We start from the raw sequence: 27,876 nt of genomic DNA, 5'->3' as shown, positions 1-27,876 counted from the left end.
GGCAGCGCCGTCCCTCTCAGGCGTGCCCCAGCCGGTGGACACCGTCTCTCCCCTCGGGTGGTAGCACAGGAAGGGCCGGAGGCTGCGAAAGGCACGCACTTCGATCCCGGTGCTCTGCCTTTGTGCCTGGTGCCCTCCAGCGCGGGCGGCGAAGGTGGGCTGGTGCGCGCCTGCGCGGGAGGCGGTGCCGGGCGGTGAAGTTGGTCAAAGCGCCGGTGATAAAATGGTAGGTTGTCAGAGCTGGGGGGGGAGGGGAAGGAGACAGAGAAATTGGGGAGAAGGCAGACCCCTGAAGACCTGGAGCAGTGAACCGAGATCCCTTATACCCTGCCGCTGCCCTCTTTTAGTGCCACATCCCACTCTCCTGCCAAGGCGGCACGGCGGCATGTGGGGACTTTGCGCGGACTAGGGTCGAGGGGGGACGGGAGACGCGGAGGAGAGAACACACAGCCTATGGAGTTGCCGTCTCGTCGCACTCTCCACCGGGAACAAGAGCGGGGAAGGTCATCGGGGGCAGGGGGGGAGGGGGCCGGGCGGTGTCGCCGCCGCGGGTATTTCGAGCGCCGGCCCCTGGCGCGGCGCGTACCTTGCCCTTTTTTGGGCTTCGGGCTGGCGGGGCAGGTCGCCTGAGCCCAGTGTGCCTCACTCCCACCGAGTGAGGCTCCTCCGCTGGCTGCCCCCTTTCTCCCCAAGCCCCGGGACGTGGCAGGTGCAGTGGTGGGTGCCGGAGAAGGCGGGAAAGGTGCGGTACAAATCCCTATACCTGGGCAGGGGGAAGGAAGGAAGCAATAGGGTCGGCTCTTGTGGCGCCGCTGCAGGGCCAGCGTTCGGAGCTGTCCCGGAAAGGGTCCGCACGTTATCTCCGCCACAGGCTGCGCGGTGTCGGCTTTCAGCGCTTCCCTGGGATTTACGATACGGTGTAGTTAGCGTTTTGAGAGAGCTTCTAAAACTTGGCTTGAGGTCTTGAAGCGAAGTACAGCTCTGAGTTTGGGTTATGTTGGTGAGAGGGCATGGTAAAACACGTCTTCCAGACCTTCCCCTCTGCCCTTGTAGAGAGTGCATAGGTACCGCGCTCTGTTGTGCAGGGCATTCAACCTACATGGACCATAGAAACTATACTACGTGGCGAGAGTGGTAGATTGCATAGTCGAATGTGTTTCTCTGATTTCTTAAACTAAACCAATGTTTTATTTTGAACTTAAGTGACATCCCTAAATGCCTGGCACTAGACTTAGAAGAGGACATGGGTTTTACTTTGGAGTAGTTGTCATGGACCACTGTTTTGAAGTGTTCATCACTGAAGTTTGTGGCATAAAAGAAGCTTATGTAACTGAGGAAAACCTTGATGCAGAGAGATTCTCAGACTGTAAAGAAAACTGGGGAGCAGGGCACTGAGGAAGGTTACACAGAGCTTGCAGCCAGAGGATTGCTTCAGTATTTCCTGAACAAAATACATTGTGGTTATTTTTGCAGCTTTTTTTCCCCACTTTGCATGTTTCTCATGTTTCTTCTTCTCTATAAAGAAACTGTGTGGTTTTTTTCTTATATAGAATTGGTCTTTCCTACAATTTTTTCCAAGTCCTTATCTTGTTTACGTGATGCATTTCTTGTCTCGTGACCAGCTGTAGTCAAGATGTCACCATCCATGTGTGTGTAAAAGATAACAAGTAAACTGAAAGATGGTCCTATGTTTACTTCTTACTGCTCACTGAATCAGGATTCAGGTTTTTTTCTCCCTAATATTTAAGAGAACAGTGAATTTTCTGTTACACCCAATGATTTAAAGCAGTAGTGAAGAGCTTAGACATATTTCTCAGCTTTCTGTTGTCCCAGAACATGTCTTCAGTGTGGTTTAGCAAAATTGGAAATTGTCAGAATATAGAAACAGAGTTTGATTCAAGGTATTTCCTCCTTCTAGCTTAATGTAAAGAATAATGTTGAGCTATGTAAGTAGCAGGTTTGTCCCCTGTAAGTTTCTTGTTCCCACCTCTTGGATTTTCCAGACGTTTAGACATGTTGTGTTAATATGGTTCCTGCAATTAGCTGCCATTAAGAGAAACATCTTACTTCTTCCTGTGTACCACAAAAATAGACAGTTTCTCATGTAATGTGTTAATAGTATAAACATTTTTCAGATATAACGTTTTAGATGATATCTACTGCAACTTTATAGTCTTATTGCAACATTCAGCAAATCTCTGATATGTCTGTTCCCTATCTATTCTCTTTTTGTCTTGTGTCTTCTGTTAATAACAATTTCTAACCTCAAAATTTGAGAAATACTTCCATTTTTCAGCTGATTGCTTAAAATAGTTAAACTTTGCATTGTTCATTGTTGCTTGGAAAATGTGAGGAAAACTGTTGAACAGTTCTTCTCTGTGGATGAAGGACTTGCATAGCACCTGAGAATCTAAATTGTGTCTTTGTAATATCTTGGGTTTATAACCAGTAGGCCTATTTTCAGAAGATCACTATGTTGTTATATGATGAAAGCTGTGTTTAATGCTGTTACAGAGTAGAAAAACTTGTACATATGTGGACAATAAAGCAGAAATATAAATATATGACTGCCAGAATATGTGCTGCTAAAAACGTATATATATATAGATTCTGTCATTTCAATTTTCAGAAGAAAATGCTGTCTTTTTAACTGCGAAGAACAAGGCTTTGTCTTCCTGTAATTCTGAAGTGAAAGTTGTCATCAACAAGAAAACTAAAATCTTTTAAAGATAGGCATTAGTAGTAGAATGCTGAAACAAACTTCTGGATTAGCTTCATTGGCTTTCCTGCTTCTTTTGCATCCCAAAGCATAAGCTTAAATCGTCCCAGAAGGATAAGGTCCGCCAGTTTATGGCATTTACCCAGGCTGGTGAAAGGACTGCTATATACTGCTTAATGCAGAATGAGTGGAAACTAGAAGTGGCAACAGACAACTACTTCCAGAATCCAGACTTGTACTACAAAGAATCCATGAAAAATTCAGTAGACAAGAAGAAATTAGAACAATTGTATAATCGATACAAAGGTAAGGCTTGTTGTGGGGGTTTTGTTTGTTTGTTTTGGTTTTTTGTTATGGGTTTTGCGGTAATTTTTTCAAATTAGTTTGTTTGGGTGGTATTTTCTGCTTTTCCCTCTGCCGTTTTTAAAGACTTCTAAGGAAGTTTTTCACTTCTGCTTTTCACTCTGTATTTGTGGTAGTGAAATAAGAATGAAAAAAGTTTTTAAATGTGTTTAATGTTTAGTACACAACTTCTGTAGATATTCCTGTAAAGTTTAAAGTAAATTCACAGCAGAAAATAAGATGTATCATGAGAAAGTCATGTCAGCTGCATGTGGTAGAAAGCAGAGTAAAGCTTATCATGCAGCCTACTTGATTTATTGCCAATGGCTGCTCTTAAATACATGCACAACGTACATTGTGTGGCAAAATAATATATATTATTCTTGTACTAATATTAGAGGGATTTGTCCAGAGATGATAATACTTACATACATTAAAATAAAAAATATTTCACAGAATACTACAGCTAGGAATCTGGCAAAACAGTCAAATAAGAAAGAAAGCTCAAAAGTCATAGAAACTCCATCATTATTTCATTTTTTATGTTGACATATGTCAGCAAAAGTGATATGCCTCTTCAGAGAGGCCTGGAGGAAAAACTATAGGGAAGTGAATTAAAGGGCAGAGTTGTTTCTTTTCCATTTATTTTTGTTTTACAGCATTGTTAAAAAGAACAGAAAAAATAGAAGGTAAAGATAGTAATGTAAATGTAAGAATGTACATGATCCAGGTAACAGTGCTTTCTGAAATGTGGCCATCTGACCTGAATGTGTGCATCGTTCATTACAGGTTAGAGCAGAGCAGGTCAGCCCCTGATGAGATCCATACATCTCATGTTTGAAAAAAATGAGCTCTTAATTAGTCACCTATGATTTCACGTATTTTTCTAATAGTAGTTTATTACTTGCTTTGTATATGCTTTATCCTGTCCTTATGATATTGTTTCCACCTTTTTTTTATTACTCTTTACCTGATCTGTTCTATTTTAAGTATAGACATTCTTCAATATTTCATTATTATGTGGTAATGAGTTTTGTAGGGACAAAGAAGGAGCAATACTGTAGCATTTCCTTTATGGGGGAAAAAAAAAAAAACAACACAAAAACCTGAACACTAGTGAACCAGTTTTTAAATGCTCATTTGATATATATATGTGTAACTATGTATAAATATGTATCTATATAACACACACATATACATCTAAATCTTTTGCTTGTTTCGTTCATGTCAGCCTTGGAGGCTGCTGGGTCAAAAATACACACAAATTTTTAAATGCTACTAAGAATATCTAAAATTAAAAAAAAAAAATCACAAATGTTACTATTCATCATTTTCTAGCAGTGGCCAACTGCATCACTTGACTTTCACAAAAGAAAACCTACTCAGTTTTATTGTTTGCTGTGTTAGCAGCAAACCTTTGCAGTTCTAACACCTTAACACTTAAATAAAAACCTGCACTAGATTGAGAGAAAACAAGAGATTAAGCTAAACACCTTTCCTTCTTTTTCATATGTAGCTTAAATTGGAGTCATTGGCCTTGCCAGGAGGAGAAGAAACTCTTTTGGCCTGTAGGGCCTATAGAATACTACATACGTTGTACTGTATTTGAAATGTGACATGCGAAGTCTTTCATTTTCTGTGCTCTTTTTTCGTTTGCTCTTTTATCTGTTTATCCAGCAACTGTCAACAGTTTCCTTTTGGTTCCTACTTACCTGGATAACATGAAACATAGGGATGAAACACTCCTTGTTGAAATCCCTCATAGTTTTTTCACTATTTTCAACACTAGTACACTTTTTGACTTTGATGCTTCAATTACTCCACAAGTACGTAAGAAATGCATTTTACTAGTCTTAGAACTGGATCTGACAGAGAGTCGATATGTTTACTTGTTACTCCTGCTCAAAGGTCCCTGAATTATACCATGGGTGTGATTCTTTGTTTAATGGGTGTAAGTCTGTTTGCTAAATTAACTTCCTCTCCTGAATTTAGCATTTCTTCCACTGTAGTAGCAGTGGAAGCTACTTTTACTTTACTCCCGTAAAAGCAGAGATCTTCGCTTAACACCCCATTTTTTTTTTAAAAGAAGGTTTTCTTTAGAATTAGTTTTATTTATTTATTACTCAGCTCATTGGTTGAGAATTTAATGTCATGGTTAAAAATCTTACTAGTTTAAGGAATTAGTCTCACATTTACTCAAGGGATGCTTTTCTACATAGCTAAACTTACAATACGGAAATGTCTTCCTATCAAAAGGTGGGGAAAACAGTTTTGTAGTTTGTAAACTATCAGATTTTGAAATCTAAAGGTGTTGCTTTGTTTGGGGTTTTTTCCCTGTTTAATTGCTGTTGATTGATTTTCTTCCCCCCCGGCCCCTCCAGTTGCTTAAGCTTACATGCAGGAGGTTTTGTTTGGGGTTGTTTTGAGAGACAATTTAGTTATAGTTACAGAATTGTTCCAATGACTTCTGCCCTGATGTAGGTAGGTACAAAGTGTGGTTCTGGCAAATTTAGTATTATTGAAACAGTATCTCCTAAGTGGTATTATTTTAGCTTAAGCCCCTGTTACACTAAGAATTGTTGGAGCAATGTTTTGGTGATTTTTCTGACTTGCAATTAAAACCCAAAAATGTTTGAGTTCCTTATGTTTTTATTGAAGTTAGAATGGATTCTCATATATCCCTATATATTCTCATATATCCCTAGGAAAAAAAAAACCTGTGGACTTATTTGGTAGGTGTATTTTTGTTGGTTTGGGGCCATTTTAAAAAAAGTTTTATCATGCTAACCAATGAATATATTGTCCATTTTTATGCATTTATCAGTCTTACTGTTTTTAGATGTAGCCAGGCATCTCCTCAGTTAATCAGGTCTTTCATAGAGCTTTGGGGAGAGAAGACAGAACTATTTCATTGACTTCAATTTAAGAAAAAGCTGCAAACCAATTTCCATTTCAGTTTTGCAGAATACTTAATCTATTTACAGATACTCTTCAAGGTACTTCTAAAATTAACTACATTTCAAGTGAAGCTTACGAAAAAAACAAAGACCTGTAGTATGCAGCATGTCAAAGTTGTGTGCTTTTTTTTTTTGGTAGATAATTAAAATTCTCTTCTTTGTATTTTGAACTGCAGACCCACAAGATGAAAACAAAATTGGAATTGATGGGATTCAACAGTTCTGTGATGATTTAAGCCTGGACCCAGCCAGTATCAGTGTTCTGGTTGTAGCATGGAAGTTCAGGGCAGCTACTCAATGTGAATTCAGTAAAAAGGAATTTATTGATGGCATGACAGAGTTGGGGTAAGTGTCCATTTCTGCATAGTTCAAAATGCTCAGTTTACATTTGAAACATTTTTAATTGAAATAAGTGTGATGTTTCAAAAGACTGGTGCCAAGATTAACAGGTGCCAAATGCTTATACTGTCTGGTCCTCCTTAAATTGGTGCTTTACTGCAGAGTCTTAGCAATGACCACAGTAAGGGTGAAGCAAAGTAGTTTCTACATGTGCAGTAAAGAAAACAGATATGCTGATCTTTTCATACAAACATGCATGATTAAGCAGGAAAGAAATAGGAAACTTGGAAAGAACCTTCAATTTATTCTCTATCACACCAGATGCAACTTTTTTTTTTTACCAGTTTTACAACACAGTTTTCTCTTATTGCCTTGTATCTAGATATTTGTGTGTATATAGAGATACAGAATATCTCTAAGAAATTGAAATAAACATGAGAGTACTGAGGGTAGAAAAGATAATTTAGTCTGACTGTGATATAACTGACAAAAAGTGGTTTTCTTCATGGGTTCTGGACCATGTTGCCTCTAACAATAAAGTGCTTAACACCATAAAATAATACTTTGTATAACGTTTCCTTTGAAGAGACTTTTAACAGCTGGAGTTGTCAAAATTAATTTTTTTTAATTTGAACAGATTGCATTAGATAAATAGAGAATTACAGTTGATCAGTTGTGCAGATTTTCAATGCCTTTCTACAAATGTGGTGGGTTTTTTTTTCTTGCTCAGAGGTCCTAGCAGTCTAGTTGTGAGCCAGTTTTTACTGACCTCATCACTTACTGACTTCTTTCTAAGCTTTTGGGTTTTGGTAAGAGTATTCAGAAACTGATGGAATAACTTTCAGTATCATCTGAAGTGCACTGCTTATTTCGTCCTTTTAGGTAGAGGCTGTAAGAATAATTATGGTTTTTCTACCTACGGACAACAATCAAGTGCTCAGTGCTGCTATATTGAAGGCTGCAAGCATTATTTGATATAACTGATGAAACAGATTTTGCTAAACTACTTGTGGCTTCTGGCTTAGATTTTGTTTGGTTAATTTATTGTCCCATTGCTCCTGTGTCCTCATGACTGTCTCTGATGCAGTTCCACAGAGATCTGTGATTTTTATCTCTTTCCTGCCCAGCACACGTTATTGTGCTCTTGGGAGCATAACCTGAGCGTGCCTGCTTGCCACTGGTGTAGTGCTTATTGAGAATTTGGAATAATTTTGTTACCTACTGGAAGTGCAGTGTCTGATTCTTAGCATTGAACACATAGGTAAGGATTTGAAAGTAAAGAATTTCCCTGAAGCTTAGTTGGTATAACACCTTCAAGATATATATGGGAAGGTGTCATATTTGTCCCTGTTGTTAACTAGATCAAGTCTCCATAAAACTAAAGTTCTCAGTTGAAGACTTGGCAGAATTCTTTTCTCTACCAGGTACTGCTGGAGGCTGGAAAGAAACTTCTTTTTATCTGTACCATGCTGAACAGTTAAAACTGCATCTGCATCATATGGATTTTGTTAGTTATCCATGCTTTAAGAAAATTATCCCTTGAATCTTGAGAATAAATGCAAACATTTAGCTACCAAGAACTTTCAAATGCAAGATGTTGGTTATGATGGCTGCATCTCTTTGAGTTTCTAAGTACAATTCAAAATATTTATATCGTATAAACCATGAAATATTCATTTGATTCTTTGGTGTAAGGGAAACCCTTTTTCTTTCAAAACTGTATCTTGTCAGCTCACATGCTTTTGCTGTAAATGCTCCAGTCTTGTGTTCAGGGATGTATTTCTCTTAGAAACTTAGTAACTTGGTTCTGTCTTAGCTTACCTGTGCCAAGCTGTTAAATGGTTTGTCAGCCTTCAAGCTATGGTCAAAGGCTGGTTTTTTTTAACCTAGTTTTTATCCACAAGGGTTCTGTGGTGGGGATGATTGCAAATTATAGTTTATTTCATTGGAAAGACCTCTACTGTTAAGATTTAAGTGTAAACACAGTATGCAGCTCATGACTTGGAGCAAGAAATAAGTAATGTCCATCTAGATTAAAGTGAAAACTCATGCCCTTGTGTTAGAACAGCTATAAAATGGGACAAGATAGCAGATCTCGGTGAGGTTTTGTATGTTCTTTAAGAACAGAATAACATCTGTTGGTTCAGTTCATAAATTCATGGAGAGACTGAGAAAAGAAGTTAAACCACTGAGTCCTGTTTGGGTTGTGTACTTAATAGATGCCTGTATATAATGTTCCACTTAAAATTACTTAGTAAGGACATATGAGTATTTATCTTCCTGGGCAGCATTCTTAAAAAATATAATCTGGTTTTGTCTTAACTACTGTTTCATTTTGGTCTGAAACTATACCTTAAATTTTTAAAAGTAAAAAGAAGTCTTAAATATTTACAAATTATCTAACCTCTTTTCAACAGGTGTGACACCACAGAAAAACTAAAAGCACTGTTGCCAAGACTGGAACAGGAGCTAAAGGATCCAACAAAGTTTAAAGATTTTTATCAGTTTACTTTTAACTTTGCTAAAAACCCTGGACAAAAAGGTCTAGGTAAGTAGGAGGGGAAAAAAAAAAAAGATAAATTTTAAAAAAAGGACAATCTACAGGCTGTGAAGTCAATAATACTTCCAATAAGACAGTTTTCTCTGTGGTATTGTGTAGTAAATTCATTATTGATTTCTTTTGCTGACTTCTCCTTTTTCCCATCTTCTTTCAATTAATTTCTTCCTTAATGTCCCCTTGGTACAGATAATTTAATGTTTTTTTTTTCTGCTACTGTTGGCATTCTCTTTCCTCTTGTCAAAAGAAGTTCCTGCAGTTCCTAGAGACCTGTCAGAATGTTGTTGATATTTGGGGGTTGTTGGTTTTGGATTTTTTTGGAAGACTTGAGCCAGTTGGCTCCTTGTTTCATGTTGTTTAGAACAACTGAAACAGGATGTCCATTTTGGCTTAAAAAGAGGGAGAAAACTCTGGGCAGAAGTTGTTGTAAGAATTTTCCTGTAAGAATCCTGTAAGCATTTTCAGTTTTAGCTCGCAATTTTAATGTAAAGTTTAGAAAACTAGTATTATGGACTTGGTTCAAAGCTAGTGAATGGAATATATATATCTTAAATTATTACATTGCTACCCTTTATAAAGTTTGATATTTGTCCCAATCCATGCCTTGTATTACTGGAGTAAACTGTTTTGTATGTAGGATAGCACCATACCATCTTCACTGTTCTCTTTGTGCTGGGTAAAAGAAATGTATTTTGTTGTTTTGGGGTTTTTTAGTATAGCAAATTTAACTCTTTAACATGCTTGATGAGTAACATAGATAATAGATACTTTTTTCTCAAAAACTATTGGAAGAGCAGTGAAATGAAGGAGCGTAACATTGATTTAGACCTTCGTAGCTAGAACATCAGTTCCACATTCTGTCTTGGGAATTACTTTGAATAATACCTCTTCCAGTGTCATCTCATTCTTTTTAAATTGTGGGCAACCTTTAGCCAGTTGCCACTTTTTTTTTTTGTTAGCAATTTCATTTTTAATTACATCTCCCTTTTTTATGGGCCACAGTGCCTACCTTTCCAGACACAAAAATTAAATAGTTTTATAGTACTTCTGTGAGGCTGATTGGAATTCAGTTCTCCTAGTAGTTCTTTGTTTTCTTGCTTCTCTTCATTAAAAAGTCCAGTACTTTCAAATTGTGGAAAAGATAAGTCAGTCACAGCTGAAGCTGGAATGTATGAGATACCTAAAGACATTACAAATAGCTTCCTGTTTTAATTGTACCAGCTCCTACATGAAACTCATGTACTTGGGAAATAAGTCTCAAAAGCTTTTCACCTAACCCTATACAAAGAGAAGAGGGAGGGAAGGCAGCCCAGCCCAGACTATGGAACTGAATGTACTGTTTTTTACATAAATAGGAAAAAGGAAAGTTACTTGTTTTCCGTTACTTCTGTTTGGTATGGAGGCCCTTTCATTTGCAAGTCTGTCTTTTCTGTTTTGTAAGAATAGTACTTTTTTGGCAATAAAACATCTATGTACCTTCTTGCGCCAAGAGTTGAAGTGTTACTGGGAGAAAGTAAGTGCAAGAATTGGAGTTAAGATGAAATTATGGCAAGAGTTGACTGTAACCATTGCTGATTTCAGTTTTCAGAAATTGTAATAACTCTGGTAATATTGTTTCTTAATCTCAAGTAGTGCTTAGTTCATACATGGCAGTATTTTGGTGACATTTTTCATCATACTTTTTCTGGTTTTGTTGAGAATTCTGGGTATTAAATAAAAGCAGGTGCCACTGCTGTTGTTTTAGTAGACATACACAATATTTGTCTGGGGAGAACTGGGATCACTACAGGTTGAGTAGAAAGAGAATACTGAGCAAGAGTATTGGCTAATATGACAACTGATGCAAGATCAGTGATAGCTTGTCCAAATAAAAACTGACACTGTACAGGTTTGGAGTTGGAGTTCAGAGAATGTTGTTATATATGAGCACAGAAGTGGAGGATGAAAAAATAAGTTTAGAAGTTAGCATTTACAATGTATCGCTTCCTGCTGCGATTATTCTAAGAGTTATATTTGTTCTTTTTCAGAAGGAAAAAAAAAAAGGTGTTCAGCAGGTAAAATAATTGTCAGTGATGTTACAGAAGTGTTTGTATGAGCTGAGAATTCTATTTGCTTCAGCTAAATTTAATATAGGTGTAGGGGCTTTTTTTTGTTTTGTTTTATTTCCTCTTCTTTGTGTACTTTCAAAACCCATCTGGATGCATTCCTGTGGGGACCACCCTAAGTGATCCTACTTTGGCAGGGGGGTTGGACCCAATGATCTCTTGAGGTCCCTTCCAACCTCTAATGTACTGTGATACACCATGTCTTTCCTCCTAGAATGAGAAACTGTCAGTCTTCTCTCTTTCTTCTAGTAATGTAGAGGTGTTTGGTACTTGTATCCCAATGACTGTGCCTTATTGTCAAGGAGATGTAGGAATTTGTCATCCATGTACAAAGTGTCTCTCACTATGTTGGGAGCATTGGCTCAGGATGGTTTTATGAATTCAGTTGAGACAGTTAAACAGAACATATAATGAGATTCATTACCAAATGAGCTGGTATAAATCTCTACCAAGCTTTGGTCATCTCAAGGTATTGACCTCCCCTTCTTTCCTACATGCATGTTAGATGACTTGCAGTGCTACCTATTTACAGAATGCTGCTAAGCTACTGCCCTACCTGCTTTCCTTAATGTTTCTGGTGACATGCTCCCAGGATATTGCTTGCCTACTCATTCCCATACATTTGCATTTGAATTATGACTTGGAGTCAAGTGATTAGTAAGTTTCTGTCAAGTAGTGATAAAAGTGAATGCTTTTAATTAATGAAATGAAAATAATCAAAGCAGTGCTTTCTTAACTTTCAATTACAAAATAGTCTAATGTGACTTTTCTGGAGTGTGAAGTAGCCAGTTTTTCCTCTTACTACACTCGGAGCTTGGATCATGAAGTCTGGTATATGTTGCACTCACTGTTCAGGGGAGAGATCTGTCAGCTAAAGGAATATTGTTTCTCAGATATAAGCATGACCTATGAATGCACCTAGTTGAAAACTAAGCACATTTCATTGTATCATAGAATTGGAAAGGACCTCAAGGATCATCTGGTCCAACCTTTCTTGGCGAAAGCACAGTGTAAACAAAATGGCCCAGCATCCTGTCCTGATGAATTTTAAGTGTCCAGTGTTGGGAAATCCACCAATTCTCTTCTCTGGGGGCATTATTCCAGTGGCTGATTATTCTTGTTGTGTAAAATTTTCCTCTTGTAATTTGACATAGTGCCAGTGGCAAATGGTAAATTGTTAACAAAACCTTTTTATGAAAAAAAAGGCATAATTAAAATAATTTTTCTTTTGGATCCTTCAGGCTAGTGCTAGCACAGCTGCTTTTTTTTTTTTATTAATAGAATTAACTCTCAAGAAGAGAGCTCATCAGAGAAATGTCTGTAATAGGCAAAGACGACTCATTTATGCAATTGGGTTTTTTGTGTTTCTTATCCTAACATTTTGAAACTATAAGAAATTACTGAAATAGCTCTAAAGTGTACAAGCAGTGATGCTTTGGTTATTAGTCATGTTTGGTATCTTAACATGTTTCAGACTACTTTTTTTTTTAAGTGTTTCTGCTGTTTCATGGAATGATAAGGAACAATTATTCCTTTTTTTCTTTTGGCCCGTCTTCCCTAAGAACGCCAGGAAATACAGCAATTCATGAGTTCCTTTTTAATACGCCAGGTGGTCTTTAAAAGACAGGAAACAGGTATACAGTGTATTCCCTTTTACCAGACGGAATCAATGTCTACCAAAAACCATTCCTCATGGATGTTTTTCTAACCAATTGTTCAGTGGTATGCTAGCAATATCTACTAACGTGTCTTTTCAATTTCAGTAGTTACAAGCAAGATTTTAGATCTGATTTTCAATAATCTTCTGGATGAGAAGTTTTAGGAGGCACAGCCTTCACATAGTATAATCTCAAATTTCCAGTGGCAGGTCTCATATGTCCTTTGCTCAAACTTTTTTTTTTTTCCCTAGCATGTAACTTAAATCTCTGTTCCTGAATTCTTCAGCTCAATACTTAACCCACTGAGAGTAAACATGCAGGATACGTTTCCTTAGAGCTAGTAACAACCTTTTACATAATTGGCAACTATGCATGTTCCCTTAGTCTCTAGACTGAGTAAAATTGACTAACCTGATAAATGGTATCTTCCAGATCTCTTTTCCTTTGCAATCCAATTGATCTAACTTTCTCTTGTCTTGTAGTACCCAAATATGTGCTTTAGATGTTCTTGGTTTACATCCCATCATTAAGTTTGCTTGTGTTTGTAAGAGTGTCTGCAGTTTGTGATCTGTTGGGTTTCTGCAGAATTGCAGTGTGCCCAGTTGATTCTGATCTCGTGTTTTTGTTGTCAGTTATTCTCACTAGCTGTATGACTTTGAAATATTTCTTGCTGACTTCCAAGAGGTTTTCAAATTTATCCAAATAATTTTCAGTTCTAATCCTGTCCTCTTACATGCTATGCTTTTTTCAGGCCTTATATAAGATGCAGATATAATACATTTTTCTTTGTTGTATCAACTGCATTACTTTAGTGTTGGACAGTATTAGATACAGGACTGACACTCTTGGACAAGTTACTTCAAATTTGGCAGAGAACTATGAGGCTTTTCTAGAATCTTCTTTGACCTCTGTGAATCCTCAAAGACAGCAGGCAAGAGTTTGCAGTTACTTCAGCATACTGAGATGAATTTCATCATGTTTGACTTTGCCTTGGGCATCAGTGTCCCCAGACTGAATCTCTTACAAGTGGTTTTTTTTCTGAGATTGTTTTTTGCCTGGACCATATCTTGAAAAAAAAATCCTGCTTGTGCTTATCCCAAACATTTCTCTTTGCAGAGGTGTCAGCAGAACATGTAGTGTCTTTTATTACACCATCTGCTGTTCATAGGGAAGCAGTGGGAAGGCACAGAAGTCCTTCTTACATGTAATGTTTTGGTGTTTGTTTGGGTTGGTTTGTTTGTTTGGGTTGGTTTGATTTGGTTTGGGTTTTTTTGTGATAGAAGAACTTTGGTGATGCCCAACACCATTTGTCTTCACAATGAAGTGGTTTTTGCTCTAGGACAGTGGTCTAGGGAGATGTGTGTGTGTCTGTGTATGATTCTGTGTTTTATTTATTTTTAGAACAGCCTGTCTTTTGTTGCTTTTTCTTTTTATTCTGCAGTTCCCTTCATTGCAAGAAGTTCTTTCTTCGCATAATTAGATGGGAAGAATCCTCTTCAATAAATTAAGTTACATTTATTCTGTCATTCCCCAAAGTAGGCACAGAGTTCCATACACCAATGCCCTTTCCTAGAAATAGGACTGCCTTTTATAGGAGTCACTTTTCCACAGTTCATGTGGTAATACCAAGGATTTTTTAATTTGTTTTTATATCTGCAAGGTTTATGTGTCTCTAGTTTGCTCCATCTTGAATGTTTCTACTTTTATTATTCACTTAATATTGTCAAGTGGCATGCTTCATTCTGGACAAATGCTATTTAAAGAAGTAAGAGTAATACCAGTGATAGTTCAGGTAAGTAGGGAGATGCACGAAGCAAAAGCATATTATGTAAGATCCACCATGATTTTCTTTAAGCAGAAAATGATGGTTTGATTAATGTTACTTGAGACCCAACTGTCAAGTGTTTAAATACCTTTAATAGATTTGATTATTATCTGAGAAAAACATGGATGCTTATAGTTAAGACTATTGTTCTTTAAGTGGTGGGCAGAATTCAGGAAAAAAGACAGCAAGGTTTCAAAACAGCAGTGCCATCTCAGTGGCTGCATATTTTACCTGGCAGGCAAAATATTTAGGTATATTAAATATTGTCTGAGTGCTTTGTATATATTTTGAGATAAAAGGTACAATTTAAGGTCTGCTTTACCAGGAGGCTTTTTCTAAAGATTTATTGTGGATAACTCTGATTCTGCCTGTTTAATCTGCTCTCTCATGTTCTCACTACTACATTTAGAACAGTCAATCTTTAAGTTTTGCATGGTGCAGATTTGGAGAGGTTTAACTTGCCTTCTGCTCCCAAGGTTTAGCTTTTTACTGCAGTATGATTGAGAATTTGCAGTATGAATGAGAATTTGGATTCTAGCTGTGGTTAATAAGCCTATATAAGGATTACAGATAGATCCTTTGTCGTGTTGTATACAGAGTAGTTCAGGTCTGTAGCTACTGTTCAAGCTCAGAGCAAGACCTTAGCTCCATCTTTTTTTTTTCTTTCTTTTTTTTTTTTTTAACTGATACTTAGTTTGAGTCTCTTAATGAGTCTCCCTTTAAGTCTCAACAAGACGTGTTCAAGAGATTCCTCATGCTTGGGAGTTTACTACACTTTTTCTGCACCATAGAGGAACTTAATGCATTCTTTCATGGTCTTCAACTTTCCACATGGAAACAAAAAGCAGATTTGGTCCTTCATCACTCCTTTGTGGTCCCTTCGCCTGCTTGCTGGCTCAAAAGGTTGTGCTTCCTTCTCTCTGCCAGCTTCCTGGGATCAAGCAACAGATGGTACATGAGGAGGGCATTCAGACTTGAATCAAATATTACCTCAAGACCAGAAGAATGAGTATCTTTGCATCCGGTATGTGGACTTCAAGGAGGTTACATCTTCTATGAGCAGATGAGTATAATTTGCTCTTTCTAATTGAAGCAACATCAACTTTGACTTTCACCATTGAAGTATCTCAAGATTCTTTGAAGAGACACTTAAACATTAGGGAAGGATATCTCTCTTTTCCCCTCTTTCCCCTCCCCTTCCCATCTTAACTAGTTACCAAGATTTCCTGAATTTTTAATGAAGAACTGGATTGATCTATTTGCAGAGTGCTTGTAGGAGTGAGTGGATGGAAAAAGTTGAGGGAGTTCAGTAAATTAATTCCATGTTTACTTTGGAAGAAGTCTGTCAGTGCTGTATTTCAGGTGTTCCAGTGTCCTTGATCTGTGTGTATGGTCCTTGCTTAATTTTTGTTTATGTTTTTCTTTCTGAAAATGCCAGCAATTTTAAGAGAAGCTTAGTGCAGAACAGGGTGCTCTGCTCAAAAAAGGTCAATAGTGGCAGCTGAAGCGTGGCATGGCTGTCAGTTTCGGTAACGCCTCATTGATTCTTTTCCTCATGTTAGGTTCTATTTAGGAAAAGTATATCCAGTCAACTTTCAGTCATCTGATTTAGAGTATCTAAATAGTATGTGGAGAGATTTGAAGAGATGAAAGGATTTTGAAACTGGCTACAATCAGGTTCATTAGGCTGCACTCAAGTTGGTGTTTGGATAGCTATCTTCTTCTAAGCCTAGCTCATGTTCAGAAGGCAAATAGATTCACAAATCTATGTTTGTGCTGTTGATACTCACAATAGTAAACATGAAGGGCTCTGCATGAAATCGGCCTTCTTCAGCATGGCAGATGCTGAGATCGAGTTAATAAGCACAGTCAGACCCTGCCTGATTCCTGCAGAGCTGTTCTGAAATCCTGATGCTGTGCTTCACTTCACTCTTCCCTGTCCACCAGGCACCAAACTGACATCGTGCATTGTACTTCCTCTGAAAAACTCTTTGCTTATGGCATTGCAGGGATGAATGGATCCAGCTAAACTGGATTCTGAGTCTAGCCACTTCAGTATCTGTGTCATAACCCTTATCTTTTTTTTTCTTTTTTCTTTTTTTTCCTTCTTTTTCAACTTTGAGGAAGCTCCTAATTGCAGATAAGGGTTATTTTGCTCTGAACATTTGGAAATTTGGTGAAGGGTTTTCAGGCTGAATCCTAATGGTGATGGTATTTTCTTATTTTATGTGAATTTTATTTGTTCGTAGAAGAAAAAAGATATTGGGGAAGAAGCTGATGCTTGTGTTCATGTTCATAGTAATTTGGAGGCCAAAGAAGGCTGGGAAGGATATAAGGAATCGAGTAACTCACTGAATCTTGCAAATATTCATTTGATGTTTGTTGATCAGGTAGTGTGATAGTCCGATTGTTGAGGTAGATTGGATAAAGATAGGACTGGATAGATAAAACATCTAAAGCTCAGCCTTACAGAGGCTACATATATTTTTACAAGACAATAAAATGATAAAATAGATTTCTGTCTTACACTGTCCAGATTGTTGTGGGGATTTCAGTTTGGTTTTGGTTTGTTGTTTTTCTATGGAGGAGTGTGTGTTTGGTTGGTTGTTTTTTAATGCTGTGTTGGGAACTGCTGAGTTTGGCTACTCATTTGTTTTCATAGCTAAGTTCTGGTTAAAGCACTGGGGAGAGAGACCCTCAAATAAGGGACTTTTGGCTCTAAAATTTTTATTTCTAAAACATTACTCTTCTTGGTTTTTTTCCCCCATCCTTATTAACTGCTCTAATGACAGTAACTTTTCCTCCTGCAAGCTTTGTTACATTCTTTACTAGTTTGTTGGTTTGTGTTTGTACGTGGACTGGCTAAGGCTGATGCATCATAGTATTTTTGGGGGAAAAAAAATAAAAATGCTGCCCATGGAGTTTCAGAGAGCACTCTGAATGAAACTCATTGAGTGTTGACAAAAGAAGCTGCCCAAACTCTCTCATAGAAATAACATATAAATACTATAAAGCTTTGCTACTTTATAAGAACATTAAGCATCAGCAAAGAAAGAAGGTAGCAATACTGGGACAATCAGTTAATCTCAAAAGATTAAATTATTTGTTTCCAAGCTCTAAAGCATGGTAGACTCTAACATTATCATGTACAGAACTTAGTTACTATGCTAACTAGGGAGGTTTAAATCAAGTGTCTAATACTAAATATAAATATTGTAAAGACATTAAAATATAATTAGGAAGCCAATGTAATACTTCTCCTCACCTACTCCCACCCGCCAAAACTCTGACAGAGAAATGAGTGCTGCAGCTCCAGAGTGCTGGTTTGCCACAGCAGATCTAAATGAGCTTCATTTCTTATTGCTCATAAATCCTACTCTCCAGCCAATTTCTTGCTATCTGTTGATTTATCTTTGTTTTCTCACTTCCTTGATTACTTGTGTGCAGTGACTTCATTGCCCTTGACCAAAATCATAGCAAAGGGATGAGAAAACTAATTTGATTTTTTTATTATACATGCTAGAATCTAACAATGATTAATTTTTTGTTGTTGTTAGCAAGATAATCATTTGATCAAATCTGTAAAGTAGACACAAGCTGTATAACTGATAGTGTATCTCTCCTTCTGCATTAATTGTGCTAATTCGTTGTCACTTCAAGCTTTCTGTTCAATCAGGGTAGAAGAGACTGAAGTTCTTTCAAAGATAGAGTTAGGGATTTGATGTTTCAGAACACATCATTCTGCATACAAAATGCTTTATTTCTGATTTTGATGAAGCTGATTGTTTAAATAATTCAAAGTGTAAAAACTTTTAAAATATACTAAAACATGTTTGCTATAATAAACACTATTTAGCAAAATTAAGACTCTTTTTGTACTAACCTTTCTGTCTTTCTTGAACTTGTTTTTAAAATGTTCTTAGTAATTCCAGTTTTAATAATTTTGTAGTAGTAATTTGGGTCATTTTTTAGGTGACTGAATTGTTAGGGTTTTACTACAGAAAGCATTTAGGATGCTGTATGTAGCCACAACTAGATTAGCTATCCAGAAAGTTGAATATCTAGATACTGAAGTTTTGTTTCAGTGTATGCAGAAACTTGAGACTGTGAAGCCATTCTACTGAAGGAGCTGTGAGATTGTGACACTGAAAATATTTTAGGGTGAAGAGATGCTGTATAATGTACAGTATATGATGTGATATTTTTATGATGCTCTTTAAATATTAACTCTTCAGCAGTTTTGGGATATGGTTTGGATACGAACATAGATGGTTGCAGTTAAGTCTTTTCTAAACTGATCCTTGCTTAGGCTTTAGTTTCCAGAGATTCGTGCATCTGTCTTTTGCTTTCTGTTTCTAAAACTTGCCTTATTAGTCTATAATGTGTGAAGTGTACTTGTGTTACAAAGCCAGTATTTTTGTATTTGATTTTCATTTGTAGTGATGACTTCATATCTATGCAGCATTGAAACAGGTATTCCTAAAACTGCCTTAAAAATCCATGCCTTGCAAAAATATCTTCCTGTGGGGATGCAGAACTTCCATGGCATCAGACTTTTTTTTTTTTAATAACTTTAAGTGCCGCACTGATTGTACTCCACAGCATTACTGTTCACTGATACTGCTCTCAGCATCCTAATGTAGAATGGAACTGTGCAATGAGGTCTTCAAAGCAGAAAAATCTTTTTATTATCTACCTTCCAGGAATTATCTTCAAACAAAAGAGTGTAGCACACCTGAAGGCCTGGTTTTCTCAAATACTTCAAGATTGCATAAAGTGACACCATTACCAAAAGTGATAGTCCCATCTAGTCCTTTTTGTTCTAATCTCTTCTGTTAGTTCACGAATTTGTGTGTTTGTAAAGATCCAGATGAGGAAGATTTTTTTTTTTCCCCCCACTTGACGTAATTTTAACCAAGATTAAGACCTCTCTCCATGTGTTCCATGGGGAAAGCAGTTCCAATGTGGACCAAGGTTTCAGATGCTTCCGCGCCGTGTCCTCAGCAGGCTGTGCTTTTGTTGTACATCATAGCAAATAATTCTTGTATCTTTGTGCAGGAGAATTGATTTGCCCACGTGTTGTCTCTCAAGTATCATCTTAACTAAGACAGTAGTTCCCACACATTATGTTAAATACAATTTTGCAATAATCAAGCTCACCTTACCATAATACTACATTTGACACATACCCAAGTAAATGAAGGAAGCATGACCTCTTCTTTCCTTTTTAACTTTTTTGTGGTACCTTTAGCCATCTTAGTTTCCTTGCCTGTATGTTCTTTCTTTTTCGAAGAAGGATTTCCATCAAAAGTATAAAAACTCTTCTGTTGTTAAAGTGGGGATTTTTTTCTTCAAATTGCAGTTTGCTTAAGATTGTCACATGATAAATTTGCAAGACTGGCTTGAAAAGGTTGAGTTTCCTTAAAGCAGCCTGAGTGAATGGGAGCAAAGCCCATCATTCCACTTTGAAGCTTAGGAATCCTTAAGATTTTTCAGATTTCTCCTTTTCCATTTCTTTTGGTTTTCATTTGAGATAAGATATAAGTAACTAACCTTTCGATTTAAACAGCAAATAAATTCTATTAACTACTCTCTTCTACTTATTTTCTTTGAAAAGTGAGCATGATGGCAAAGACAGGAAGGACTGATAGAAGTTTGTTAGGGCATAAAGCAAGTTTGTACTGAAAAGCACTCTGATCATAGTATAACAAACACTGACAGCACTGTCTCTGTATACCTAGACATAGGTGTATAGCACTTAATGTGCAATATGTCTTAATCATGTCTTAATTATTGCTCTTTGTCTGCACCTCAGCCTTCTGTGACAAAGACTCTAGGGAACTGGCTATGTTAAAATCCAGGACATCTCTTTCAGATTTGAATCATGTTTTCAGGTGGCAGTGTTCTTTGGTCTGTGGTGTGATATGGGCAATTTCAAACATCCTGCTCCCGTCTTGTAGGTGGAGGTCAAGCTTCCATCTTATCCACTATGACAACACCTTCCATCAAGTTTCAGATTTTTTTTTTTTATTCTTACTTTACACTGAAAACTGAAATATTTTTGTGGTTTAAGAATACTATGCTTTATTTTGTGGTTGTACAGCAGTATCTGTACATTTAGTGTCATTACCTGTGGGACCAAGCACAGAAGCAATTAGATAGTTACTGAGAATGAAAAGAGGTCTTCAAGAAAACATCCTTTCTGCCCCCAAGCTGCCTCTAATGCTGCTCCTACTTTTGTACTTGAATGCATTGCAGTGCTGCATCCTCCTGTTGGCATGCACAACCTGAGCTCGCAGGACATTGTGCAGAATAAAGGGTTGCTTCCTTGGACTTCTGTTTTCAGTTTTGGGTGTAGGTGTTGGTCTGTTGAACGATTCCAGAATTATTATACCTGAAACAAATCTTTCTTACTATTTTCTTAAACTGTGTCCTTAAATTCGCTTTAAATCCAAGTGTCTAAAATGTGATAAATATATAGGAATTGGCACCTGCAGATTTGTATGTATGGATTTCTATCAATATTTGCTGTGTTTGTGCATTGTTGGGGTTTTTTGTTGTTGTTGTGTTGAAGGTTTTTTTTGTAGACAGTATTTGATAACTATTTTGTTCTGTTTCTGTAGATCAAAGTTAGCAGTCTGGTGTTTAGGACTGCAATGTTCAATATGCACTTCATACTGTTATGGCTTGTCTTCTGCCTTTTGGGTTAGAGTAGAAAATAGTTTGTTGTTTTTGTAGTGATGGTTACGAATGTTCACAGATGATGAATGTTACTCATTAATTGTTTAACTATAAGAGTTTTATTGCCTACAATGTGCTGTAATATTTGTGTTGCTTTGTCTCTTGCAGATCTAGAAATGGCAATTGCATACTGGAATTTAGTCTTGTCAGGAAGATTTAAATTTCTAGATCTTTGGAATAAATTTTTGTTGGTAAGTGCATACTGTGTTCCTTCTTGACTATTAGTCCACAGTAGTCTGGTTTGTATGCTGTGTGCTTACCATATAGCAAAAAACAGAGTGCCTGACTACTTCCTTTACAATTATTTTTCCTTTTTGAAAACTGATATGAAATAATCTTACATCAAGTCAAACTAAATCTTCTCTGTATAATTTTCTAATTGAGAACAAAGCAAAAAAGATGTAGCAAACCATCAGAGCATTCTGGTTGCTTGATCCTGTATCCTCCTACTTATGAAAGCTTCTGTACAAAAGGAAGACATGATTGTAGATTGAACCTGTGTTGTCTTTATTCTCAAGACAGCTGTGATTGTTGTCAACCATGTATTTTACCATACTCTGCCTTTTGTGCTATTAATGCACAAACTCAGTCTTTTTTAAATGTCAATTCTGTTATGACTGACTTAACCCGAGAGGCTTTTATTTTCTTAGTGAAACTTCTTGTCTGAGTAATCATTTTGAGATAATAGTTGTGAGCTGATCTTGACAGTTTTCTATTACCTGTGCAATTCTTTGGGCAGTGCAGTAAAGATGGATAAATTAAACTGTAGAAACTTCAAAATATTAAATCCTAATTCATTCATTCATGTTTCTACATTTGCATTTCTACCTACTTGGAAGAAAACCCCACCCTTATATAATGCTATACAATACATAATTTATCTTGATTCATTTTTTCTGAATTTATCTTTTTATCTGTAGTTTAGTAGTCTTAAAAGGTATTTCTGCATTTTTGTCCCACAGTCTCCAGTGCTTAAGAGGGGAAGTAGATATACTTTTTGAAATATCTTCTGAAATTCTTTCTAAACTTTAGGACAATACATTAATTTTACTTGCTGAATAGCATACCACTTTCATCAAATGAACTTGTGAAAGCATTTCATGTTTTACCTGCATTAATATACTTCAGTGCATTCACATTCAGAACTGTAGATGTAACTGAAGAGAAGTCTTTTTTGTTCGGGGTTTTTTTTTTTTCCTCCCATTTGGAAATGTGACCAAGTCTGTTACAACAGACAGTTCTACTTTAAGAATAATCCAGATGATCTGGTATCAAGTGTCTTTCTTTGTTACAAATATTTAACTGAATATTTATTTCAGAAGAAATAGGCTGAACATTTTAAAAATCTACCAAGAAAGAAGTAATTCAGGACTCTATAGAGGGGGCTATTTTGTTGGTGTTTCGTTTGCTTAAATGAAACTTTTCCAGAAGTTATATTTGCTCGCCATATTTTTTGCAGTCAATATACTGTCTTTAGCTTGAGTGAGAGGGCATGTTTGCTGTCGTTTTGGATGTCAACCTCATTTCGATCCAGATTTTTGAAATGCAGTTTGGAGAGACACGCTTAAGAGTATTCCTGCTTAAAAATCCCTACCAACCAAACCCACCCCACAAAAACCCTCAGTCCTTCACCAAGCAAGGTTTATTTTACGCATTGGCAACTTTTTCCAGCAAACCAAAGCCAGGCGTTTAAATTTAATTCCCTGTTAATCACTTGCTATCCTCAGTTACTACAGAAATACCAACAGATAAAGGGAAGTGTGGATGGTCTGACTTGATTGCCACAGCTCACAACTACTTAGCAGTTGTACTTCACCATACATTCTGTCTCCTTGAGAGTGCTAACTTTAACAGCTGAGAGAATGCTGACTAGGAAGGAAGGTTTTTTTGGGAGCTGTTCTAACTGGCCAGGGCTGCAGCTAGTACTTGTGAGTGGGGTGATGCGGAAAGAGTGTATTTGAAATCAGACAGGGGAGGTTGGTAACAGAGAATAGGACAGGCTGGGAAAACTGAGACTCTGCACAAGTGAAGCAAATGCAGGTAGTGTGTGATAGTGAAGGAGAGAATAGTGGAAGAGAGGCTGAGATGTGAGGGATCTGGAAGGGCAGTCTGGGAGTGGCACCTATAGCCAACAAGTTGAAAGAGAGACTGGGTAAGCATCAGTAAAAAGGTGTGAGGGGGAAAAAGAGCCCAAGTTAATATGACAGAACGATAATCCATGTGCATACAGTTTCAGAGCCTGGAATGGATGACATAAAGCAAAATTATAAAGTATGTTTGTTTTATTCTTTTTCATAACAAGTTAGGAACACCCACCCTAAATGCAGAATGGAAGAAATAAAGCAACTAGCAAAAGCTTCTTGCACTTTTTTTGTCTTCTTTAGTTGAAATTTATTTTGTAGCTTTCTTTTTGAAAGCCTAGAACTTTATTCTTAAAAAAAAAAAAAAACAAATAAAGGGAGAAATATTTGTAAAATGTCTGGGTTTGTCTATGTCAATATATATACTGTGAAATTTGAAAACAGTTTGGTTTGAACCATTTGTACCATTTTTCCTGCTTTGTAGGAACATCATAAAAGATCGATTCCAAAAGATACTTGGAATCTTTTGTTAGACTTCGGAAATATGATTGCGGATGATATGTCCAACTATGATGAAGAAGGTAAGTAGTACTTGAACACCTTAAGGTAGTGAGAAAGCAGAATTAAATCATTGCTATAAGCAAACAAAATGTGCTGCTACTTTCTGTCTTAATATGTGTACCCACAGAGATGTAGCTGCATATATAGTGTTATACAAAACAGTAATAGTAAGAGGGTTAACTAGTTTGCTGTAATGTGTAAAGAGAGGTAAAGATTCTGGTAGGCCATGATATGGCAGGTACTATTTGAACCCACTGTACTGCAAGAGCATCAGTTAAACTTGTTTGTGGGTTTGTTTTTTTTTTGTAACAAGTGTTGTTAACTGCAAAGAAGTACATTGTTTTTCTACTTGCAAGAATGCCTACATGTCATTGTTTTTACTAACCTAAAAGCAATTTACACTTTGTTACTAATCCTGCAAACTCTGTTTTGAAGTGATGGAGTAGAGAAAAATTCCCAAGTTGTGAATGGCTCTAATGGGAAAGCCAGGGGTTTGCTATCACCTAATGTTTATAAACTTTGTAGTATGGATTTTTATGCTTTAAATATATTTTATTTGTACTAAGAACTGTTGCTACAAGAGATTAAAATGTTTTATTTATTAGTTAGGTAGGTTTTTCAAGTGTTTATCATGCCATGTATGTTTAAGCTAGACTAAGGCAGAAATGTCAAAGGGACCTTCAGATCTTTTGTATTCAGAGACTACACCAGCTTATTGCTGATAACAGCACATCAATTTCTGAATTGCTTGACTTCTCTTTAGGAGCGTGGCCTGTTCTTATAGATGATTTTGTGGAATATGCACGACCAGTAGTCACAGGAGGAAAACGTAAATCTTCCTAACCCTCGACTTGTCAGTGTGGACTAAACGTGCACTCTGAACTGCATTAGGTAACGAAGATTTCTTGACTGATAACTTTGTACAGCATTGCTGGTTTCAGCGGTCGTGATGAGACTGTGGAGAGAATACTGAAATTCTTCCTTTTTTGCCTAAAGAAAATCATGGCTGGCTTGTGGACACCTCAAGAACAAACTCAGAAGATAGTCCAGGCTGTTTGTAGGCTACTGGCTGCAATTATTATACTGGTTGTATCGTATAGGCTGTAGATTTTGCATGATTTTATACTTTGGAGAAGTGTAACTAGAGGCCATGTTATCAAAGTTTTGACAGCACAGCATGCCATTCAGTTCATGATCCAAAGTGAACACCAGCAGTTACATAAATAAAGCTGTATTATATTGTACTTAAAATAAAAGCAGTATTTGTGGTATATAAATTAAATCCCTAAATTAAACTTATGCAGTATGTTGTATTTTTATGAAAGTTGGTTCCATGGATCTGTCCTGATACAGAATTGTAACAGAACAAAAAAAACGTAATTTTGGCTTTTTTCACTTGTCAGAATTTTAAATTTTTATGTTGAAGTCCTGGATGTATAGATTTATTACATCCAGCCTTTTGTTTTCTTTCAGTGAGTTGAACTTCCTCATTATTCTTGGAGTACTTGGACTTGTAACAGTAGCATTACTGAGGAAGGGCTCCTGCTCTGTGCTGTGCTGCAACTACAGATTGGTTTTGGTTTTGGGTTGTTTTTTTTTTTAATCGTTTTTAAGTAGACAACCAAAGATGCTTTTGTAATTTGTGTTTGATTTATCATAATTCAGTTAAGTGTTTTATTTATTTAAAATAATGGTCTGGTGGAATGGAATATAACATTTAGTTTTATCTGTAGCCTGGAACATATCATAAATTCTAGCTAAATGCAGCATGGTTGTGAATGCAATTCCTGACATGTCCAACAGAAAGGAAGTGCAAATAAGCTAAAGACTTAACCAGCTGGCTTTTACTTTGGAAAAATAGTAAGGAGACTTTATATTGATCATAATTGCCATTCATGCCTCTGGGTGTACCATGCATTCAGTTTTTATTTAAGGGAAAAATAATAAGTTAGTGTAGTATTATTGATCTTAAGGCTAATAGAATTGGACTGCTTTTCACCAAATCTAAACTTCTGCTGTCATTTCTTCCCCCCTTTCACCAGCCATTGATTATGAAGTGTACAGAGGTCAGTCTCCTTTCTCAACAGTCTTCACATGGTTAAGCACAAAAAATATTTTTATCAGAAATTACTAAACCTGTCTTCACACAGGGCTCTTTTAAATGCTACCTCATCAGAATGAGTTTGTCATAGCCACTGTAAAGGATTGTTGAAGATTTTTGAAAGAGTATGTACAGCTATGATTAATATATTTTCTGTAGTCAGAGCTGAATAGATGGAAGAGCTTAATGCACTATTTTAGATAAAATTTGTATCTGGATCACATCAGATCAGTCAAGTATTACATGACAGCATACTATTTAATTTCATAGATGTGAGGGTATGAAAGCTTACAATATTCTCTTAAACTCTAATATTTAGAGTTCAATATAAGCAGTCAACTTTCATTTGTCTCAATGTGGCTGAGAAGAGCAAATGCAGGTGCTATGTACAGAAGGATCACCTTCATTCTTCTGCCTGAGAGAATTTCAGTTTTGTGTGACTTTTAACAAGCAGGGTTAGGACATATGTGAACAAATCAGCACATGTTCAGTTAAGAACGTAGCAGGCAAGGTACAAACGCCCTAGGAGTGATTTATTGGTAGTCTTTTTACCCGCAGCAGTCTCTAGAGCTGCGGGGTCTTCCATGGCCGCCACTAGGTGTCACTGTCCTGGTCCCCAGCTGCCCCTCTCTGATCTGTAGAGTTAAGGAGTAATAAAACAAATTAGTAATTTCTGGCTTTTTAGAAGAGTGTTTGTGTGCATACATCCATGTATTCTGCAGAATTCAACAGAGATTTAAAAACAGCATTGTCCTCTTTTTAATGCATTTGATTTGCCTGCTTTTCCTTCCCAAAATGAGCCATTTCTGTATCTTTCATGTGGAGTTGGGAGAATTTAACATCTCATAACATCAGCTGTGTTTATCCAGTCAAAAGCAGTGGAATGCCTTTTTTTTTTCTTTCCCCCACAATTGCCACTTAAAATATGTAGCTCTAATATAACTGGCGAAAAGTAATTTAATCTGTGATGTAACTGAATAGTTTTATAGCTCTAGAGCTTGTGAAACATCTATTCATGCTGAGGACTCCTTCAAATCAACCTGATGAACCTTCTACCTTTTAAAATAAATAGAGCATAAAAAATGCCCATGAGTTGAGGTTTCTTGCCTTGTTAATCTAAGGAAGAAGGAAGATGCTTACCACAGTGTTCAGTTTCCTTATGTGTATGCACTTACTCAGTTTATCTTAAGTCTCATTCCTAGTGAGGATCCTTCATGGAAGACATCTTCCAACAGAGGAAGACTGGGCAAATTACTCTCAAGATGTGAGTTGCTCTTTATCAGCCAGCATCATAGGCATAGTACACTTTTCCCTTTTGCTCTTCCTAAGTTTTCTATCCATTTGAAACCACATATGCATTTTACATTCCCGTAAATAATAGCATGAAGTAGCACCTTCACACTTGAACAATCATAAGGTTAAATGCAAATAAACTGCTTTCAAATTATGAGTTCCTGAGGTTCCTTGTGTATTTTAATTATTTGCTGCTGTCCACAGTTCCACATTACAGGGCACTCTGAGACTCACTTTTTAGGTAAGCTGATGCAGTGGTAACACCTAGGCTGATAAATTTATAATCATAAATGGTACAGATGTCTTCAAGTTGTTCAGTGCATACAGTATTATGTCTTAAATATGCTGTATGTATTTTTAAACTCAGTGCCAGGTTGTTTGATTTTACATCCTACAGTGTTTGAAACTGAGCCATAGGATTTGTACTGGCCAATTCTAAATTTAAATGTAATTTGTCATGTATGTCATGTCAAGGAGAGCAAACCTGCAGGAATCTGCTCGTTTGGTGCACCTGAGAGATTTGCTGCTGAGTAAGCTGAATGTGTGTAAATTTTGTGGCAATGAAAAAAAGAATAAATGGACTGTTGACATAAAGTA

At 36.8% G+C, this 27,876-nt stretch overlaps 1 protein-coding gene across 4 annotated transcripts; it reads left to right on the top strand.

Moving 5' to 3' along the window:
• Nucleotides 1-105: 105 nt before the first annotated feature.
• DCUN1D2 (defective in cullin neddylation 1 domain containing 2) lies at nucleotides 106-27,876 on the top strand. 4 transcript variants are annotated; one of them, XM_054384243.1, is made up of 8 exons: nucleotides 184-226; nucleotides 2,809-3,025; nucleotides 6,195-6,363; nucleotides 8,775-8,905; nucleotides 21,352-21,434; nucleotides 23,809-23,905; nucleotides 24,649-24,776; nucleotides 25,359-27,876. In XM_054384243.1, exons 1-7 carry the CDS (start codon nucleotides 224-226, stop codon nucleotides 24,726-24,728), a joined length of 780 nt encoding a protein of 259 aa, XP_054240218.1. In that variant the 5' UTR covers nucleotides 184-223; the 3' UTR covers nucleotides 24,729-24,776; nucleotides 25,359-27,876. The 4 variants fall into 4 exon arrangements, with proteins under 4 accessions (XP_054240241.1, XP_054240218.1, XP_054240233.1 ...); XM_054384266.1 differs by having other exon boundaries at nucleotides 106-226; nucleotides 24,649-27,876; XM_054384258.1 differs by lacking the exon at nucleotides 184-226 and adding an exon at nucleotides 617-742 and having other exon boundaries at nucleotides 24,649-27,876.

Source organism: Indicator indicator, chromosome 1 (genome assembly GCF_027791375.1).
Source record: "Indicator indicator isolate 239-I01 chromosome 1, UM_Iind_1.1, whole genome shotgun sequence".
Classification (NCBI taxonomy): Eukaryota; Metazoa; Chordata; class Aves; order Piciformes; family Indicatoridae; genus Indicator; species Indicator indicator.
This window is presented reverse-complemented; position numbering and strand designations above follow the sequence as displayed.

Bases quoted from the DNA above. Each gene is read 5' to 3' on its own strand.
- DCUN1D2 (XM_054384266.1), top strand. The intron at 6,364-8,774 runs GTAAGTGTCCAT...TCTTTTCAACAG, and splicing joins GATGGCATGACAGAGTTGGG to GTGTGACACCACAGAAAAAC. The intron at 23,906-24,648 runs GTAAGTAGTACT...ACTTCTCTTTAG, and splicing joins GTCCAACTATGATGAAGAAG to GAGCGTGGCCTGTTCTTATA.